Source organism: Onychomys torridus, chromosome 8 (genome assembly GCF_903995425.1).
Source record: "Onychomys torridus chromosome 8, mOncTor1.1, whole genome shotgun sequence".
Taxonomy (NCBI): domain Eukaryota; kingdom Metazoa; phylum Chordata; class Mammalia; order Rodentia; family Cricetidae; genus Onychomys; species Onychomys torridus.
Genome location: NC_050450.1, coordinates 47,712,097 through 47,733,354, shown reverse-complemented (window position 1 = coordinate 47,733,354; position 21,258 = coordinate 47,712,097). Strand labels below are relative to the sequence as shown.

General features: G+C 44.0%; 2 protein-coding genes across 3 annotated transcripts in view; one reads left to right on the top strand and one right to left on the bottom strand.

The window, feature by feature from the left end:
• Nucleotides 1-8,869: 8,869 nt before the first annotated feature.
• Nucleotides 8,870-9,826, top strand: LOC118589987 (olfactory receptor 2B11). Its single transcript, XM_036197747.1, has one exon. The coding sequence runs from the start codon at nt 8,870-8,872 to the stop codon at nt 9,824-9,826; it is 957 nt and encodes a 318-aa protein (XP_036053640.1).
• A 3,702-nt stretch (nt 9,827-13,528) lies between these two features.
• Nucleotides 13,529-21,258, bottom strand: part of Nlrp3 (NLR family pyrin domain containing 3) — a 61,565-nt gene continuing 53,835 nt past the window's right edge. For both annotated transcript variants that reach the window (XM_036197477.1, XM_036197476.1), the window contains exons 9-11: nt 16,437-16,607; nt 15,815-15,985; nt 13,529-14,157 (exon numbers count right to left, since the gene is read on the bottom strand). In XM_036197477.1, coding sequence (XP_036053370.1) covers nt 14,058-14,157; nt 15,815-15,985; nt 16,437-16,607 — 442 coding nt within the window. In that variant the 3' untranslated portion in view covers nt 13,529-14,057. The remainder of the gene's footprint in view (nt 14,158-15,814; nt 15,986-16,436; nt 16,608-21,258) is intronic.

Sequence of the window (21,258 nt, the reverse complement as noted above, 5' to 3'; positions counted from 1 at the left end):
ATGGTGTTAGTTGAGAAGGATTAGGAGGTGTGGCCTTGTTGGAGGAGAAATTGTGTCACTGGTGGCAGGCTTTGAGGTTTCAGAAGCCCAAGCCAGTCCCAATGTCTCTCTTCCTGCTGCCTGCAGATCTGGACGTAAAACTCAGCTTCTCCAGCACCGTGTCTGCCTGCATACTGCCATGATCTTGGCCAAGATGATAATGGACTAAACCTCTGAAACGATAAGCCAGTCCCAATTAAATGCATTCTTGTATATATTGCTGTGGTCACGGTGTCTCTTCACAGCAATAGAACACTGATTAAGACAAACGATAAAAGTACCAAAAAAAAAAAAAAAGCCAACTCATTTATAAAAAAAAAATTGCTGTGGATATCATTCTGTATGCTGTGAATGTGTTGCTTTTATTAGTTAATAAGTAAAATGCTGATTGGCCAGTAGCCAGGCAGGAAGTATAGTACAGGTGGGATAAGCAGAGAAGAGAATTCTGGGAACAGGTAGACGCTGCCAGCTGCCACCAGGAGAAGCAAGATGTAAAGATACTGGTAAGACACAAGCTGCATGGCAAGGTATAGATTTATAGAAATGGGTTAATTTAAGATGTAAGATCTAGCTAGCAAGAAGCCTGAGCCATTAGGCCATACAGCTCGTAATTAATATAAGCCTCTGTGTGTTTATTTGGGTCTGAGTGGCTGTGGGCCCCAGGTAGGACTGGAGAAAACTTCAGCTACAAAACATTCATCAAACTAACATTAGAGCACACTGGATAGTGGTGGTGAAGACCTTTAATCCCAGCACACGGGAGGCAGAGCCAGGCAGATCTCTGTGAGTTCAAGGCCAGCCTAGTCTACTGAGTGAGATCCAGGACAGGCACCAGAACTACACAGAAAAACCCTGTCTCAAAAAAAAAATTATAATAACATTAGAAACTCTGAAACCTAGAAGAGTATTGGACAGTGCAGTTCAAGTCCTAAAAGTAAATACTGCCAAACAAAATTATTACAGCAGCAAAGATATCCCATTTTTAAAAAATGTATATGTATGTTGTGCCTATATGAGCCATATGTATTTGGGTACCTGTGGAAACCAAATGGAGGCTGGATCTGGCGTTATAGGCAGTTGTGAGAGGTTTGATAAGGGTGCTGGGAACTGAATTCAGGGCCTCTGAAAGAGCAACAAATACAATTTCTGAGGCACATCTTCATCCCTAATCTCTCCCTCTCTCTTTTCTAAAGATTTATTTTTATTTATGTGTTTGTGTGTCTGTGTCTAAGTTTATCACATGTGAGCAGGTCTGGCAGAAGCCAGAAGGGGATGTTATATTCCCCTGGAGCCAATATTATATGCCATTGTGAGTATCCCAGGGTAAGTACTGGGATTCAAGTCCTCTGAAGAGCAGCAAACACTTCTAATCACTGAGACATCTCCCTACCAAAGATCCCTTTTTAAGTTAATAAAGAAATAAAAATTTTCTAAGATAAGCACAAACTAAAGCAAGTCATGACCACAAAGCCAGCACTTCAAAGGGTAGATAAAAGAATCCTATACACAGGTGAAGAAAGGCGGTCACAGAACAAAAGACCATGAAATAACAAATCTCATACAAAGAATAGACTAAAGAGTGAGAACTAATGAAGATTAGACACCATTTAATTCAATAAATCCCTAACGTGAATATGGAAGAAAGATGAACAGTTTATGAACCTGCCAATAAAATAAATAAAACTACAGGTATTATCAAAGTCCTCTCAATAATAATCCAAATGTTAATAGTCTATGCTCTCCAACTAAGACATGAAAACAAGCTGACTGGATGTAAGCAAAAGATCCAACTATTTGTTGCCTGAAGGTGGCACACCTAATTGATAAAGATTCACACAGAAGGAATGTGATACTGTATTCCAAGCAAGCAGAGACTAGAAACAAACACAGCAAATATCAAGCCAAAATTGGTCAAAAGAGTTGTTTTAAGCCAGTGCATTTTAATAAAAGGTGCAGACTATCAATAAGACACAATGGTTATAAATAGATGTGCCCAAATGTTAGTACACCTGATTCCATTAAACAAACACTGGTCATAAAGATATAGATAAACACAGCTTCAATAATAGTGGGTAGCTGAAGAAGAGAGATGATCCAGATCAAAACCCTCACACTTAAGCTGTATCATACATAAAATGGGTGAAACCAACATCTGTGGAGCATTCCACCCAAAAGCTGTAGAATGCATGTCCCACTCAGCACCCACAGACTTTCTCCAAAAGAAAAAACATTCTGGACCATGAGTCAAATTTTAACAAATGTAAAAAATTAATTCCCTGAATCTTATCAGATTATAATAGAATAAAGTCAATAACAAGAGAAATGACAGACCCTATATGAACACATAGAGATTAAACATCACACTCTTGAATGGCCTGTGCCATCTTTGAAGAAAATCATGGGGAAAAGTTAAAAATTCCTGTAATCAAATGAAAACACAGCTTACTAGAACCTTTGGTATGCAGCAAAGGCAGTTTAAAGAGGGATGTTTATAACGGTGAGTGCCCCTATCAAAACTCAGAGAAACTCCAATCAGTGACCTGAAGATGTAGCTCAAAGTCTTACAAGCAGTTAAAAAATATTATCACATGGTAATAAACTGGGGAAGGGGTCTCTGTGACCACCACAGCCAGAAGAGTAGTGATCCTTGGGAGACAAGCAGGAGTTCAGTTCAACAGGACTAAATAGCCAGTGTTGGTTCAAACTTTGGGAGTCTGATCCTGAGTAGTTTAAGGTTCAAACTTTGGGAGTCTGACCCTGACTAGTTTAATTTAGAGATATTTAACACAGGACAATTTGGTGAAGACCTTCCTGGTGATAGTTAAACTCAATCCTGTGTGCATAAGAAAGCACACATAAATCTCCTTGAGGAACAAAGTAAGCTAAATAAAGATCAGATGTGACTACCTTGAAACTCTTTGTAAAGCACATGTGACACCTTCCATACAGACAGGCTCTGTAGATTGACTACATGTGATACCTTCCATAAAGATAGGCTCTATAGACTGACTGAGAAAACAAGCTCATGATAAGGGTGTCTGGGGGAGGATCTGGTGTGGTCTCGGCCACACAGATAGCACTGAGGCCACCAGGCTACTAACCATGTCTACTCCCAACCTTCTAAAGGAATAACAGATTATATATCCCTCTGTTTGAAGGAACATACAAATCCCTCTATGTTTAACATTCCTGGTTCTTCTGATGCTTAATTGTGAACACAAGGACCTCTATGCTCCCTACAATAAAAAAATCAAGAGGTAAGTTCATGAAATACAGAATAAAAGGGCTATACGAAGAAGAGATAAAACAAAAGGTAGTTTTTTGAAAAGATAGACAAAATTGACAAATCCTTACCCTAATTAAGCAAAAGAGAGAAAAGATTCAAATATATATAACACTTTTTCTAGATTTTATTTATTTTATCCTATTATATTGAGGGTGGGTTGTTTTTTTTTTTTTGCCTGCATGTATGTATGTGTACTATGTGTGTGCCTAGTACCAAGGAGGTCCAAAGAGGGTGTTATATCCCCTGAAACTGGAGTTGAGACAGTTGTAAGTCACCACATGGATACTGGGTCAAACCTGAGTCTCTGCAAGAACAACAAGTGCGCTTAACTGCCCAGCCAACTCTCCAACCCCTGCAGTTTGTTTGTTTGTTTGTTTGTTTGTTTGTTTGTTTGTTTAACTAGAAAAGAGGTAACTGTCTAAAAGCACTCCCATTCACCATGGCTCCACAGCTAGCTTCTGTTCACACGATTTGTTCACATGACTAAGGATTTGCCCTTCACGTTGGTTTCTGTCCAGAGTTTTCATCCCTTCCTTGTAACAAATGGAGCAAGTAGCTCAGACAACATTAGTAATCAGGAACAAATATGAACTTGGATTCTTCTGTGCTAGCCATTGTTCTCAGTACTTTACAAACCAATTCATTTCTCCCTTGTGATAGGCACTGGAGGGCAATATTAGTGTTTCTTATGCTTTGTCAATAGAAGAGGGGTACAGTGAAGCTAGGTGACCCATCTGGAGACTCCGAGATCGATTTTGGTCCTGAAGCCAGCTCAGCTTGTTCTCTACCTGAAGCACAGGCTACACAAGTCAGTCCTCTTACTAGCTTTACAGTGACCTCCTCCCCAACATTAAAGAATTGAAGGAGGAGGAGGGAACCTTCAATGCCCCATGACTGCTTCATTTCCTCTGGTCTTCTAGGATCTACCATTAATTGCAAATACTATAGCTCACACTACATCAATGATCAGTTAATCCCTTAGACACTAATTAAATAAAACATCAGGGATAACTTCCCAGCCAGAGGAGAGCGAGCTTCTATGTTGTCTGTGTCTGGGGACAAAGAGCAGAGCCCTCCTGGAAAAGAGCGCAGAGGATGAGGTCAAGTTCAACCTGGGGAATAGTTGTTAAATCACAGGGAAGTGTGACATGAGCTGCCTATGTGTGATAATTGCTGCCCAGACACCCTGGCTTCGGCAATAAGGTGTACAGTCTGTATAAGTGCAGAACCGGCTTCACCATATCCAAGTGTCCACAGCACAAGGTTATTGTGATTCTGTAGCCCGCCTGTGGCCAGAGGAAAGTACAGATGGCCCTGAATCTTGCCAGCAAACTGGCAGCAAGGAAGAGTCCTTCCCACCTCCAAGCCAAGAATGAGCTCTCTCCACCTGCTGAGGGCCTGGTTCAGGTAGGCATGAGGTCTCTGCAGGTTCATCAGAACAAGCAGACAGCATTCTCCTAGCACACCTTCTGCATTTGCAGTGACTGCCTTCCTAAGCACTCCGTCCCAGTACAGACCCACATAGGCTGCAAAGAATCCTCCTTCCCTGAGCCAGGTCCTCTGTAGATGCCAGAGAACCATGGAAGGTAAGGGTCAGTCCTGGACTCCGGACAAGATGGAGTCTGTATCACAGAGAGGTTTTGTGACATCTGCTTTCGGATAAAATTACAGGTGGGGGCTAACTTGTAGAATGAAGCTTTTGCTTCACTTAGTAGAGTGATGCTGGCTGAAAACTGTAATGGTAAGTGTGTATGTACTTCCTCACCATACTGGGAACAGCCTAATACACCAATCAGAACTCTAAGAGGAAGACTACCACTGAGCCAGGACACACCCCTGCAAGTCCCCCTTGTCTTGAAAAAGCACCCATTAACATCAGCTACGGAGAATGCTGCCATCTATACTAAGCGCCAAGGCTCAGTCCCGGAGTTTAATCCTATTTAAGAGGGCAGGAACTGGGGCTTTGTCTTGACTGCCCAGATGGAGGAAATTTTAGACTGAATTTTCAGATTGAAGAAAGAGCTAATAAGAAATAAAATCTCATGGCTAAATCTGTCTGCCCATCTCAGGGGATGCTTTCTGGAAATTTTAGTTACTGCTCTGAATTTGCTTTTCCCTCTCTAATGATAGAGTAAGTCACAATTCTATCAGATTCCAAGCGAATTTCAACTGCAGTTGTTAAGGATGAGATAAGATAGATAAGCAGAAAAATGATTTAATAGATGGTAGAAAAATGGATGGATGGATGGATGGATGGATGGATGGATGGATGGATGGGTGGGTGGATACACAGATAAAAATCAAGGTCAATCAGAGGTCTGTATATCACATGAAGGATGACACATGTAATAAGGGTGTGTCTGCATGTCTGTATCCTCACCCTCCAGCAGGCATAGTCCAAGCACTGTCATCGAAACACCCACTGTGTTTCCAGCCATTGAAGGAGATGGCCCTTATCACTTGGGAAACTGGATTACTTGAAGGCATTTTGCTCTTAGAGCCCAAGTCTTAGGAAGATGCCATCACTGTGTGTGTGTGTGCTAGGTGGGGGAGTAAACACTGCCTGCAGAGCAAGTCAGCAAGCTCTGAGGTCTAGACAGGCATTGCTACCCAGAGCAGAAAAGGAAGATGAGACACTGCACATCAGCCTTGTGCAGATAGAACCAATAACGCAATACCACGGCTGGAGGCAAGAGTGCATAGAACCTCATTAGAAGTACCTGGATGCTTTGCGTCATGGTGACCAGGGAGAAATCAGCTGGGGATTAAGAGGAAAAGAGTGGATTAGCATTGGGAGCATGGTTATAGGTGAAGTTTCACAGTGTCAGGCAAGAGGGGAAGACATTGTCAAAATCACAACTGGAGGCATGGGTCTAGAACTCTGCTCCAGTGTGACTATGCCCGGAAATTAATGTGTTTACCCTGGGTGGGAATTTAGACCTCAGAGAACACTTGTGACCGAGGGGCATGTGTTGGTGGTATAGTGACCGGATAGCTATGTTCCAGAAGGAAAGCCAGGAAATGTAGAGGCCTAAATGAGTAGAGAATCGAGCAAAAGAAAGCTGGATAGCAGAGTAAGTGGTGGCCTGGAATTCAGCTGTTTTGCCCCCAAAGAAGCTGCCAAGAACACTATAGGGCTGTGATCCCAACCACTACCACCGTGAATGCAGATGAATCTAGCCTCAGTCTCCAGTGTGAGCCTTAAAACATGGGTTTTTTAAATGCTGTGCTCTTTCATGGCTCCCTGTGCTAAAATGAAGTTCCAGAGCTCATTAGAGATAAATCCTGCTCTTTGAAGTTAATGCTTTTAAGGATTGTTGATAGAATTGTGCAATAATTGAATGTTTCACGAGCCTACTGAGAACATTATGGCAAAGAACAGTGGTTTTGAAACAATATACAGAGTAGAAGAAATTGGCATTCATCTATCTAAACCTTAGAGTTTGGGTTGTTTTCAAACAACGACAGAGTTCTTTGGTATGTTAGCTGGAGGAGGTAAGCTTGCTGTAACATCCAAATTAAAGAGACCCCTGTTAATTTTTTGGATGTGTGCACAGAGCACCAAACCAAGAATTAAGATGAATATTCTGTAAATTAACCACATGTGAGATTGATTTTCAGGCTTATCCTCAAGCATTGCATCCACATCACGAAATCAAAGGATATATATATATATACACAGTACTTGGGGAAGCTCGGGATGCTGGGACCCTAGAATGATCCTGCAGGAGTAGGTCAGGCAGCAAGCTGTCATGGCTGCAGCTGCAGACTGCCTTGACCCTGGGATCATGTCTTGCAGACAACAGGGAATGAAGACCATGGACTCCAGAGTTGAGCACTTCAACCAACACTATTAGAGAAAATAATAGGAACCCTTGAAGAATGGGGATTTTTAAGAGAGGATGCTGTTTAAGTGGCAAGCACTGTGTTTTAAATAGTTACAGAAAGTGGAAACAGAAGTGGGTAGGAAGTAAAAAAGTGGCTTTTCTTCTGGTGCAGAGATGACAAATTTCTCCTTAGCACTGAAGCACCATCATAAGCTATTACATGTAGCAGGAATCTTAGATGGTCTTATTAATAAAAATCAAACCTGAGTCAGGTATCGGGGTGAACGCTGGAAGATCAGAGAAACAGAACAAGCCACAGCTTTCTCATCTCAACAGTTCCTCAGCTGATCCTGTTTCCTCAGACTTGGTAGCTCTCAGCTGAACTGTGCTGCTAGAAGCCTAAAAGCTTAACCAGACAAATGCTTCTAGTTTCTGGTTCCCACGCCTTATATATCTTCTGCTTTCTACCATCACTCCCTGGGATTAAAGGCATAAGTCACCATGCTTGGCTGTATCCTTGAACAGATGGATTTCAGGCTCTGGAATGCTAGGATTAAAGGCGTGTGTGCCACCACTGCCTATCCTCTATGTTTAATATTGTGGCTGTTCTGTCTCTGACCCCAGAAAAGCTTATTAGGGTACACAATATGTTAGGGAACACAATATCACCACAATCACAGTTATCAGAGTTCGTGAGACAGAGAGCCTTGGCCTATGAAGCACCTGCACACAGAGGGGCTTTGATCCATGGAGCAGATTTGACTGTCATTGGAGGAATTTTTCCAGATGGTTCTGGTCCCCAGGCAGTCAGAGGCTTACTGGAACTGATTCCTAATGGCCAAATTTCACTTTGTCTCCTACCTCAGTCCCATGAATCAATGATGGCAGCTCATGTGTTCCCTGCTAGTGATGGCACTCCCTGCCCCCATTCTGATCTTTCGTCAGACCGTTCCAAGGGCTTTCTTCCATGCTCACAACTGCATGCTCTGAAGTCTCACTAGGGATCAGAACAAATCAGGAGCTAAAGTAGCATATCTCTTGGCTACTCCAGGCATTCAGAGAGCCTGGAACTCTGCTATTTTTACTGCCTAAGTAAGTGATAGATCTGCCATCGCAAAGAGTCATAGGACAAGGGCTTCCGTGGTCCTGAGAGCCAGAACATATCCTCACAGGAACAGGTCTCAGCCACCAGAGGTGAGAAGGCTGTGATCTTATCAAGAGAGTCCCTCCTTGCTTATAAAGCTTTTCCTGCTCTGTGTCATTTCTTTCTTCTACCCTACCGGAAGACAAAATGAAAACGACTCAGACAGTGGACGTGTCCCTGTCAGTATGTTTGTAGAGAAGTCAAACATGGCATGGTGGGAGTTGTGGTAGTCGTGACCGAATGCAAATTTGTGTGGAACTCTGACGTGGAAACCTCTCTATCTTCCACCATGTCTGCAGCTGAAGCAAGCCTCCTTCCCCACTCCCACTGTAACATGCGGGGGGTGGAAGTTTAGAAAGGCGGCTGGCTTGGTAGAGGTCACAGTAGGAAGGGTGTGAGATGTACCTACTGCTGCTCTGACTCCCCATCGGGGGTCTCTGCATAAAGAAGGGGCAGACAGGGTGCAGTCTGAGGAAGAGCAAACATGGAATGAGGAAATGATTCACTCTCTCCTTTGACAGTCACTCATTCAAGCTCCCTTGATTCATCATTGCTGTCAGAACATGCCTCATCATGAGCAGTGACAACCAGAGCTACTTCTGGGACCCCCCAAAGGACTTCATTCTCCTGGGCATTTCCGACAGGCCATGGCTGGAGCTCCCACTCTTTGTAGTTCTCCTGGTGTCTTATGTTCTGGCTATGCTGGGAAACATCGCCATCATCACGGTGTCCCAGCTGGATCCCCAGCTTCACAGCCCTATGTATATTTTCCTTAGCCACCTCTCCTTCCTGGACCTCTGCTACACCACCACCACTGTCCCTCAGATGCTAGTCAACATGGGCAGTTCCCGGAAGACCATCAGTTATGGTGGCTGCACCGTGCAATACGCCATTTTCCACTGGCTGGGCTGCACTGAGTGCATTGTCTTGGCCGCCATGGCTCTGGACCGCTACGTGGCCATCTGTGAGCCGCTCCGGTATGCCATTATCATGCACCGCCCGCTCTGCCAGCAGCTGGTGGCGACGGCCTGGCTCAGCGGTTTTGGCAACTCCCTTGTTCAGGTCATCTTGACAGTGAAGCTGCCTTTCTGTGGGCAGCAGGTGCTGAACAACTTCTTCTGTGAGGTGCCAGCCATGATCAAGCTGTCCTGTGCCGATACCACAGTGAATGACGCCACGCTGGCTGTACTGGTGGCCTTCTTTGTACTGGTCCCTCTGGCCCTCATCCTTCTCTCCTATGGCTTCATCGCTCGGGCAGTGCTGAGGATCCAGTCCTCCAGGGGACGACACAAGGCCTTTGGGACCTGTTCTTCCCATTTGCTGGTGGTTTCTCTTTTCTACCTACCTGCCATCTATATGTACCTGCAGCCCCCATCCAGTTACTCTCAAGAACAGGGCAAGTTTATCTCCCTCTTCTACTCCATAATCACTCCCACCCTCAACCCTTTCATCTATACCTTGAGGAATAAGGACGTGAAGGGGGCTCTCAGAAGACTCCTGGCAAGGATTGGGAGGCTGTGTGGACCGTGAAGGTCTAACCTGGGGAGAGCTGCATAAATCGTAGAAGGCTGAGCAAGGACTCTGGGAGGTGGGGGTATACGTCAGTGGTACAGTCCTTGCTTCGTATGTGTGTGAGGTCCTGAGTTCAACTCCCAGGACTGTGAAAAATGCTTAGAACTATAAGTTCTTTAGGAGACTTGAAAGCTTAAAAAAAAAAAAAACCCAAAACAAAAAACAATTCCATCCCAAACTATTTCACCTTCTAGGTGGTGGTGATGCTTAAGTCACACATCTAAGAGTAAGGTTGATTCTTGAAGCACAATCCTAAGAAGACATACAGCGTCAAGAATCGTGTAAATGACTCGATGCTCACGTGTTAGACTACTGGATTCCTCATTTCCTAGTTCTTTCCTTTTTTCTTCTTCCTATATTTCCTCTATCGTTTCCTATTTATCTCTTTTTAAGCCTTTCTCTTCCTTTGCAGTCACTCCAGATGTGCACAATATGAGCCTGACACACAGTCTTATCTATAATAAACATCTGTTCTTCATGGACTGAAATCTTGATAAATGTGCTTTTCCCAAAATGTCAAAAAAAAACCCGACATGACTGCACTCTTCTTCTGTTACCATTGATGACTTTTCTTCTTTGTGGGTTCAAACTGCCTTCACAGAAAGTTTTCCCACCACTGACTGAGGGCTACTGTAAATCCTCTGCTGTGGGACTAGAAGACTAGGAGACATTGGTGAAAACAGACACACTTCACCTTACAGATGGGCATATTGCCAGGAGAATATGGCAACAAAGCATGATCAATGTTAAAGACAATAAAGCATCACATAAAAAAAGTGTAAGAGCTTAACTTGGAGATGCTTAGCTCAGTGATAGAGTTGGTGCCTAGTCTGGTCCTGGCTTTGCTCCCCAGAACCACACACAAGAATGTTGAAGGTGATTATTATGGCTAACATATGTAGAAGGCATCTGTGATGCCGGTGATACACTGAGCATCTTTAAGTACCAATCTGTATGATCCTGACCCTCATGATCTGATCACCTTTGCAATTCCCCTTCTCCTATAAGAATCAATTATTAAAGGTGGTAGTAATTGCTCCAGCTGTTATAGAGTTCTGGTAGCCAGGGAAACTGAGAGTCTCACAAACATCCCACTGGCTGCCTATAAGCATCCTACAATCATGTATAAGGTGCTTGAAATGGAGCTATTGCAAGCACCTTATATTTATTTGCATTTGGTTTTCTTTCTTTTTATTAAACTATTCTTGAAGATTGTATTTGTTTTTAAATTATGTGTATATATGGGGGAGGGGTATGTATGTGTGCATGCAGTTGCTCACAGAGGCCAGAAGAGAGCATCAGATTCACTAGATCTGGAATTGAACTGAAGTCCTCTGCAAGGGCAGTAGGCAGTCTTAGCCACAGGGCCATCCCTCCAACACCTTGCGTTTGTTTTTCACATTGAAGATCCTTTTATACTTAGCTCTTTGTTTCTACCCTGATGCCTTGATGAGATATTATTAATGTAATCAAGCCTAGTAAATTAACAATAAATGGATGAAAATTAGGAAAAGAAGAAAAATATCTAACAGTAAAGGCAAAGCTCAAATGCAAGTCACAGAGCTGGAAATTTTTGATTTAAGAAATGTGAAACATAATGACTGTCCCAGATCCAGGACCACTGTTTCCCCCCACCCCCCTCAATGGATTTCCATAGAGCTATCACTGTATAGCAGCTCAGAACCCTTTATGTCCCAGAATAACATAGAAGAGCCCGTAAGCAATGGTACAAACCCAAGGCACAAGTCAATAAATGATAAGAATCATCCAAAAAGATCATCAGTGCATAGATCAATATAATGATTTGACCTAATTCTTGCACACTTTTGAGTGTTGAGAATTGAGTGTTGAGATGTGCTAATTGGCAATCTCAAACTCTTTATTTTGGGAAGGCTAGGCTTAGTGACTTGCTTCACCACTAGAACTCAGTGAGAGATTCTTTAGATCTTCCTGGACCAAGTTGTGAGATACCTGGAAACTTTTAGTGATTGTCTCGGGTACCCCGAGTCACCAAGATGTCCATTATCTGTAAGACTGACCATGCTGTGGAGACTGTAGTGCACATGTGAGCCAGGCCAGCAGCCAGCTCTTCAACTCCTGAATGGGGCTGAATCCTCCAGCTGGATACCCCACAACATTGGACAGAAGAACCATACAGCAGAACCCCGAACAAATTGCTGGGTCCTCAAAGGATGAAATATAATAAAAAGAGCCTATTCTTAAATTCCAGCACTGGGTGTCAAGCAGCAAAGGTACTTGGAGCAATAGAGGTTCCTTAGAATATCCATTTTCATGGATGCGTAATGCCACAGGCTAAGCATAGAGGACTTCTATTTTTAAACACTTATTTTCAATTTATTTTATGGATGGTTGTCGATGGAAGTCAAAGAGGGTGTCAGACCCTCTGAAACTAGAGCTACACGTGGTTATGAGCCAGCATGTGGGTATTGGGGATCGAACCCAGGTCCTCTGGAAGAGCAACCAGTGCTCTTAACCACTGAGTCATCTCTCAAGTCCTCAGAGTGTCTTTTACTTAGAGTTATAAAGTATTTAAGTGATTCAACTCACAAGTAAATTAAAGCATGATTACATAACAAACTTATATGTAATAGAAACAAAAACTGGATTTTTATAATGCATGTCAAATTTTGACAACAGGGAGATATGTGTCACGATTCAGGTTACTATGATACAGAAAGCAAATTCGTAGATAGTCAAAGCCCTAGACAGAGGCTTGGGGTACAGCTCAGAACTGGCGTTCAATCACCATCATTACTGCTGCTACTACTACTGCACACACACACACACACACACACACACACACACACACACACACACACACACTCCTAAGCAGACCAAGAGTTTGCACTGAATTATGTACCACATAACTTTCCTTATTAAATTAGTCTTTCTAGGAAGCTATAGCTCAATTGGTGGGATGCTTGCCAAGCATCCACAAAGAACTGGGTTTGAGCTCCAGCATCACATGGTGGCATGGTGGCATCTGCCTGCAACATCAGCACCAGAGTGGTGGAGTGGGGGTGGGGGGGCGTGCATAAGGTCAATGGAAAAAAATAGGCTGTTTTTTAAGGGCAGTTTATCTAAAGAGAGTGTTTAGTGGCATGGCTGCTTGACCCTTGCATGATCTCCTATATTAACAGTTCACCAACCACATTTCCATGGCAAAAGTCTAGAGGGTCCACTGGACAATATGAAACAACATTTCCACTCTGAACAACGCTGTATGGTTTAAAAGTTGCTCCTGTGTGCAGAGCAATTGGTCGGTATGTGTTCGTGATTTAGTACTCTGTGCTGCTTAGGAAGGAGCTGCTCTTCAAATGGGTAAACCTCGGGTGAGCTGCTGTCCACCATGGGCAAGGTGCGTTTTCTGTGTTATTCTTCTATTTGAGGATGTCCTAAGATCACTTCTCCATGCTGTCTGACCTTCCCCAGTGTAGAGCTGACCTCTGCGCTGGGACAGCTGAAACCCCTCCTCCAAAATCTGAGTGATGGCATTTTTTCCCCTCATTAACCAAAGTTGAATCATTTTGCAAAAAGGTATTTTAAATGTTCAAAGTGATTTATTTTTAGTAGTTTGGACAAATAACATAAAAGAATTCTAGACACATTTTTTTTAATTTAAAAAAGCAGTACATACATACAATAAATATAAAAATAGATTTTTTATAAATCTCTGGGTTTTCAGGTAGCTAAACAAAAAACATAACTATAAAAATAAAAACAAATGAGTAGATAAATGGCTACCACAAACTTGCCATTTAGCGCATAGCCAGCTGCTTAGACGGTACGGTCAGTTAACAGAAAAACAAAAACAATGTAAAGAACATGAGGGGGAAGAGTGGGGGAAGGAGGGGGAGATTTAAAAAAACCAGCATTGGGGGAGGAAAGGACAGAAAATGTTCTATAAGTTGGTTCCATGAGGACACCAAGAGGGAACACCTTGCCGACTGAGGATATGACGGCCGCATCCTCTGGCAGTTTCACACTATCGATGTCTTCCCTGGGGAAAACGTGCTCGGCTCCCCACACGAGCCTTTGCTCCAGACCCTGAGTTGGAAGAACCCTGGCTGTGGTCCTGATGGTGGAGGAGGAGGGATTATAACCGTGAAGAATGGGATGCTCTGGGGCACGGAGCAGGCCTTGGCACCTGGCAGTCCTGTTTCCACGCCTACCAAGAAGGCTCAAAGACAATAGTCAGCTCAGGCTTTTCTTCCTGAAGCACTTCTAAGGCATGTTTTGTTTCATAATTAAAATACATTTCACACAACCTGAAAAAACAGAAAGAAAGCTTTGGGTTAGACTGGTCAGAAAACTGGGAACTGGGCCTTTAAAATGTCAGCTCATCTGGTGTGGAGGTGTAGACCCATAATGTGAGCCCTTGGGAGGCTTCAGCAGGAAGAGTAGCACAGTTCAAGGGAAGCCTGGGCTACTAGTGAATTTGAGGCCAGGAGCCTCTTGTCCTTTCCCAGATTCAACAGTTCAAGCAGCCATGGCCGACCATGCTTCGTCTATTGGCCTCCCGCACCTACTTGAATGGATGCCTTGACTCCATGTATTTATAGTTATTTCACTGTGTAATATTTAATGACCAACACTTTTTATAAGATAACTGCAATGTTCTCTCACACCTTACTATCAATGTCCAGTGTATGTTTAAATTTCCTCAGTTGTCTTGGAAATGTTTTACAATATGTTTATCCAACCGAGATCTCCTACAAATCTACACATTGCAATTTCTTAGCAATGCCTCTCAAATAGTCTGCACATATTTTTTAATTCAGGATCTTGTTATGTAGTGAGGCTGTTCCTAAAATTAGAAATCCTCCTACCTCCACTTCCTGAGTGCTAGGATTATCGGTGTGAGCCACCACAGCCAGCTCAAGTACCGAATTCACCCTCTTTATTAACGTGTCCTTGAAAGTTAACTAAGGAAATGGACCACTGGTCCTACTTCTTTTCCAACAGCGTCTGGTTGAGCTGTGAACTGATTGTTTGCACACCCTCAAAATGCGCGTGTGTTGGAGTCCTATCCTGAAATGTGGTGATAGGTAAGGTGTTCAGGTGGTGACTGGGGTTGGATGAAAGTGTAAGAATAGAGTCCTTGTGACGGGATTAGAACCCTTACATCAGGGAACAAGTTCTCTCCTTGCCTCACCTGGAGTGTGGGCACATTGTGAAACAGTCAGTCCTCTGCGAGTGAAAATGAGCCCTTTTCCAGCAACTAAATAAGCCGAGCCTCGTTCTAGACATTCTGGCTTCTAGAGCTGTGGTTAAATAAATTCCTGCTGTGTAAGTCACCTAATCGAGAGTGTTTTGTTTTGTTTTCGCTGCTAACTAATACAAGCTGGCTACATCTAAGAATCCCCAGGCTATTTTGAGCCTGAGCCCCCAGCTCAGTCATGACAATCGCTCTGGGCTCCATTGTATCCCCAGCTCTCTCTTCCCAGTGATCTGGTCCCATTCATACTAAGAGCTACAAGCTCACGGAGGCGTCCGGGACCCCTTGACATATGGCTCTGGCTGTCTATGAATCATCTTTTCTTGGTTCTTGTTCATTCTGCTCTAGGCTTTCCAGATTTTAAACCACCCGGGAATCAATTGAGTGTGAAAAACTTCCCATCCTTAAAGAAAAGCAAGTCTAAATGAAAAGCAGCCACATGACCGGCATTTATTTGTAAGAAATTGTTGGGTTTTTTCCAGGATGGAAAGTCTTTTCACATCCAATTGAATCTAGCCTGAATATCTGGATGCTGCTGGGTATCTCTTTTCCTATAGCGCTGTATTTTTAAAAATCTGCAACAACTGGCCCAGAACCATCTAACCTCACTTGCAAATTAATCCAGGGAAGTTCTGAATTTTATCTGGTGGTCACCTTCCCCTCAGCACTCTGACCCCCTCATGTGGAGCTCTGCAGAATGCACTCACTGTAGATTCTGCAGAAGGCAGCCCTGCTGCTTCAGAACCTCACAGAGCATCACCACACCCAGGTCACCCAAGTCATTGTTGCCCAGGTTCAGCTTCCGAAGGCTCCGGTTGCGGGTCAGCATTTTGGAGAGACTCCAAGAGCAGTGTGAGGTGAGGCTGCAGTTGTCTAATCTTCAAAAAAAAGGAGGGTGATGTAAAGAAAATATCCTCAACAATCCATCCCTCCTGCTCTCCAAGATCTTAGCCTGCATTGTTCCCATGCATGAAAAGCCTGGGAATGAGCAGCCTGAAACAGCTTTATACAGTATTGTTGTCCCCACCCCCACCCCACCCTCCGCGGAAGTTTCTTTTCCCAATGTACTGGATGGTGCAGACCAAAATAGTATCAGAAATATGTTAACTGACATTTTAAAAATGCTGTTTCCTCCAGATTTCCACAAAATACCAATGCCATACCATGTGAATTTGTTTGTGGTTTTGAGGCCTGGGGTTGGCAGAAACGTTTAAGCTTTACACCATCTAGAAAGACACCTCACGCCTCAGGCTCAGATTTGCCTCATGGTCACTGTGCAGTCTCCCTCACACCACATATTCCCAACACCTCAGTCACCCACGAACTCACTCCAGCATCTGCAGCTTGCAGTTGGGGTGCAGGAGTCCCTCACAGAGGAGCTGGAGCCCCGTGTCTCCAAGAGCATTGTTTCGCAGGTAGAGGTGTGTGAGGTTCCGGCTGGCTTTGAGCACGGAGGTCAGAGCTGAACAACATATGGAAGTAAGGCCGGAATTCACCAACCTGTAGGAAGGACAGAGGGAAGCGTGCTCAGTGCCCAGGCTCTCTCAGGCACTACTGGCCGCTTGGAGCTGCATCCTCCAACTGAAAGGTCAGAAATCAGCACTTGACTGTAATCTGAAGCATGAGTCCACATCTCTGGGTCCCACGGGAGAGAGGAACGATGGTCTCAGCATATGCTCTGCTTGGATGAGCACAAAAAAAAGAGAGAAAAGCAAACGGGCGGGTGCATCCATCCACACTTCTCACACGGCTGCTCCCTGGCAGCGGACGCTCCTCCATACCTCCTCATCTGAAAGAACACCCCACCCTCAGTCCCCTAACTGTAACCCTCTGGCACTGCAGAGAGCCATCTGGATCCTGACACCACCCTGGCAAAGAGAGCAGGCCACACGTACCATACATCTGTCACGGCTGGAAATCAAAGGTCATGAAACTGTCTCCCTGAGAGTCGAAGAACAGATGTATGGTGGAAGCAGACTCAGGCTCAGTTGGGATTCTGACTTCTGGTGACTTGCTCTAACTTACAATCATGTGGCAAGAGAGGGGCCAGGGACTGTGTGGGCCAGGCAAGGTGGGGTGACTTCACCCTCCTCTCCAGCACCCACTCTCTGTCACACCTCCCATCCACCTGTCTGGTCCTTCTCAGAGCAGAAAGCCACTGATTTGTATTGATACCAGTAGAATGAGAATTTTTAATTTTTATTACATTGTATGAGAAAGACAAAGGAACAGATATAGAAACAGAGACAGACAGAGCATGCACATCTGTGGAGATCAGAGGACAATTTCGTGGAGTTGGCTCTTTCTTTCCACAGGTGGTCAGGCTTGATGGCGGGAGCCTTTACCTCTGGGACCTCACAACAGTCCAAAACTTTCTGATTTACTCTACTCTTGGGTCAAGTTGAACATTGTCTACAGCCAAGTGTTGTGCTTTAAGTATGTGTGACCACAGACTCACATGTTTGAATACTGGGGCCCCAGTTGGTGGTGCTGTTTGGACATGTGGAACCTTCTGGAAGTCTGGCCTGGCTGGAGGAAACGGGTCACTAGAGGGCGGGCCTTGTAACTCTAGCCAATTCAGGCCCATGCCCTCTGCTTCCAGATCCACCCAGAGATGAACAATCTCCCACTGTCACGGAGTCACCTGAATCTAAGCCAAGATGTGTAAGGCCTTGGGTTTCATTCCCAATATCACAGAAAAGAGGGTGATGTCATAGCCAGATGATTAGAATGTTGGTAACCATTGAGGCTGAGGGATGAGTAAGCTTCATGCATGATAAAATGTTTAGAAAAATCAAACAACCACATATTGTCAGCCCACCCACTGGCAACATCTCAGTTCCAGCCGATCCCCCTGTGATGGTTTAGATATCAACTTGACAAGATCTAGAATCACCTTCAAGACAAATCTTTGGGCATATCTGTGAGGAATTTCCTAGATTGGGTTAGCTGAGGTGCAAAACCCTACCTTAAATAAACATGGGTGGCACCATTCTATGGGCTGGGGTCCCAGACTGGAGGAAAAGGAAAAAGCCAAGTGAGGAACAGCATTGTTCTCTCTGCTTCCTGTTTGTGGATACAACATATCAGCTGCCTCACATTCCCTCACTGGGCTTCCCCTCACACCATGAGCTGCATCTTCACACTGTGACCCTCACACTCCCCCACTGTGCCCCCCCAACCTGTGAGCTGCAGCTCATACTGTGAACCTCACACCCCCACTGTCCCCCCCCCAGCTGCACCTCACACTGAACCTCACCCTCCCCCACTGTGTCCCCCTCATGAGCTCTGCCTCACACTGTGAACCAGAGTTTCCCCCCACTGTGGTCCCCCCCCATGAACTGCACCTTCACACTGTGAACCTAAACCAACCCTCCTTTCCTTCTGTGTATTTTCTCAGGTGTTACATCACAGCAGCTCACTAATCACCAGAGAACTTCGTTCTAGGTCCTGAACACAGATTGCTACGTGCTGCATTCAGTTAATTTTCCTACTTCTCAGCAATCTGCTTTGTTTCACAAAATGGTCTCATGATGGAAACCGAAGAAGTTCTAACATTATCAAGACTTTGTTGTGTGGGACAATGGCATCAAGTATGATTGTTTTATTTCATTATTACAAACTCAAGCTAGAAGTGTTATTTTTATTCTCTCTTTTTTAAAAAAAAAGATTTATTTATTTATTATGTATACAATGTTCTGCCTGCATATATGGCTGCAGGCCAGAAGAGGGCACCAGATCTCATTACAGATGTTTGTGAGCCACTGTGTGGTTGCTGGGAATTGAACTCAGGACCTTTGGAAGAGCAGTCAGTACTCTTAACCGCTGAGCCATCTCTCCAACCCTTTATTCTCTTTTTTTTGTTGTTGTTTCCTTTTGAGACAGAATCTCCCATAACCCAGGACGGTCTCTAACTTGTTGCATAGTCTAGGGTGGCTTTGAACTTCTGATCCTCCTGCCTCCACCTCTGGAGTACTGGGATTACAAACATGCACCTATTTAAGAGGTGCAGATGATCAAACCCAGGCAAACACTACCAGCTAAGCTACAGCCCTCGCCTCTATATCTCTACGTTTAAGTAAGAAAAGTAGAGATCAGAATAATTATTTGAGGACTGGTGAGGTGGATTTGGCTCTTTGCTGCCAAACCTGATGATCTGAATTTGATCCCCGTGACTCACATGAGGAAAGAAAGAGAGCAAAGTCCTACAAGTTGTCATCTGACCTCTCCACGCATGCAATGGCATGCACACCCACCAATGCATGCACACACCCTACACAGAATAAACGAATAATTGTGATAACATTATTGACCAGAATAATTACACGAAAAACAGTGAAAGCTTCCTATTTGTCAGTGGGAAGACCAGGGTCAACGAAACTTCCATGAGGAAGAGATTATGATAAAGATAAAAGTAGAAAAACAGTCCAGGCCCTTAGAACAGAAAACTAATTCAACACACTCAGAATGAGGGGAAGGTGGGATGATAACTGCCCCCCATTAAAGAAAGAAAGAAAGAAAAGGAAAAGTCAAGTGTTGTTCGAATCTTAGATGGTCTTTTAATAAAAAAAACCCAGAGCTAGATATCAGGGTGAAAGCTGAAAGATCAGAGAAGCAGAGCAGCCAGCCACTAGTTCTTACCTCTATGAAATCCTCAGCCTAAAGAGAGCGAGTTCCTATTTCCTCACACCTTACATATCTTTCTCTGCCCCGCCACATTACTTCCTGGGATTAAAGGTATGTGTGCTTCCCAAGTAAAGGCATGAGATCTCAAATGCTGGGATTAAAGGCATGTGCCACCACCATCTGATCGCTATGTCTAATCTAGTGGCTGGCTCTGTCCTCTGATCCTCAGGCAAGTTTATTAAGGTACGCAATACAGCCAAGACAAGGAAGGAACTGAAAGTAGTGGGAATGTGTAACTGCCCTCTGTGAACTTACTGGGAAATCTCTGGGAAGAATCCTGCTCAGCAAGTTAGAGCAGGGTCAGAGATGGGTCTAACAGTGCTGGAGGGGAGGGTGTTAGAATAGCTAACCCAAGTTTTATGTGCTCATGTGTGACACTTCCATAACACAGGGGATATGGGACTAAAATGTGCAACCAGAGATGCTACACTAAAGTTCAAGAGAGGAAAATAATAATATATAAAATGCCTAAAATTTTTAGTTTGTTCATTCCACATTAGGGATCTATTGTGAAAGAAATACACGCACACATAAAGTTATATATGCAAGCGTAGGTTTTATAGAGTGATCTGTACCAGTGAAAAGTGGAGAAACTTGCCTAAAAGTTCTTGACTGAATGAGAGGCTAGATAAATGACGGTGAGGGCACTATGGGGTGTTGTGCTCCAAACTAGATCTTCATGAAGCCATATGGAAATTTATCCAGATAAATGAAGTGAAAAAAAAGTTTCTATCGTGTTTCTAGTTTAAATAGCTAACTTCACTGTTGGGTTGAATTCTGTCCTTCCAAAACATCAGACATTGAAGTTCCAGTTCTTTAAAATGTGACCATAGCCTGGTAGTGGTGGCACACACCTTTAATCCCAGCACTCAGGAGGCAGAGGCGGGCATATCTCTGTGAGTTCAAGGCCAGCCTGATCTACAGAGCTAGTCCCAAGACAGCCAAGGCTACACAAAGGTAGCATTGTATGGCAGTGAGAATTCAGTCGGCCTCCATAAGCTCATAGGGAATAGCATTATTAGGAGGTGTGGCTTTGTTGGAGGACGTGTGTCACTGTGGGTGGTGGGCTTTATATATTTTCAATAGCTAACCCAAGTTTTATGTGCTCTTGTGTGACACTTCCTTATATATAATTATATTGAGGTCTCATATATTTTCAAGCCATGCCCAGTATCTCAGACTACTTCCTGTTGCCTGCAGGTCAAGATGTAGGAATCTCAGCTCACTCTCCAGCACCATGTCTTCCTGCAACCACTCACACTATGATGATAATTGACTAAATCTCTGAAAATGTAAGCCACCCTGTGGTGGTTTGAAAGAAAATGGCCCCTAAATGGAATGGCACTATTGTGAGGTGTGGCCTTGTTTGAGTGGGTGTAGCCTTATTGGTGGAAGTGTGTTACTGTGGAGGCGGGCTTTGAGGACTCATATATGCTCAAACCATGCCCAGTGAGAAAGGCTAGTT

Bases quoted from the DNA above. Each gene is read 5' to 3' on its own strand.
- LOC118589987 (XM_036197747.1), top strand. From the start codon at position 8,870: ATGAGCAGTGACAACCAGAGCTACTTCTGGGACCCCCCAAAGGACTTC.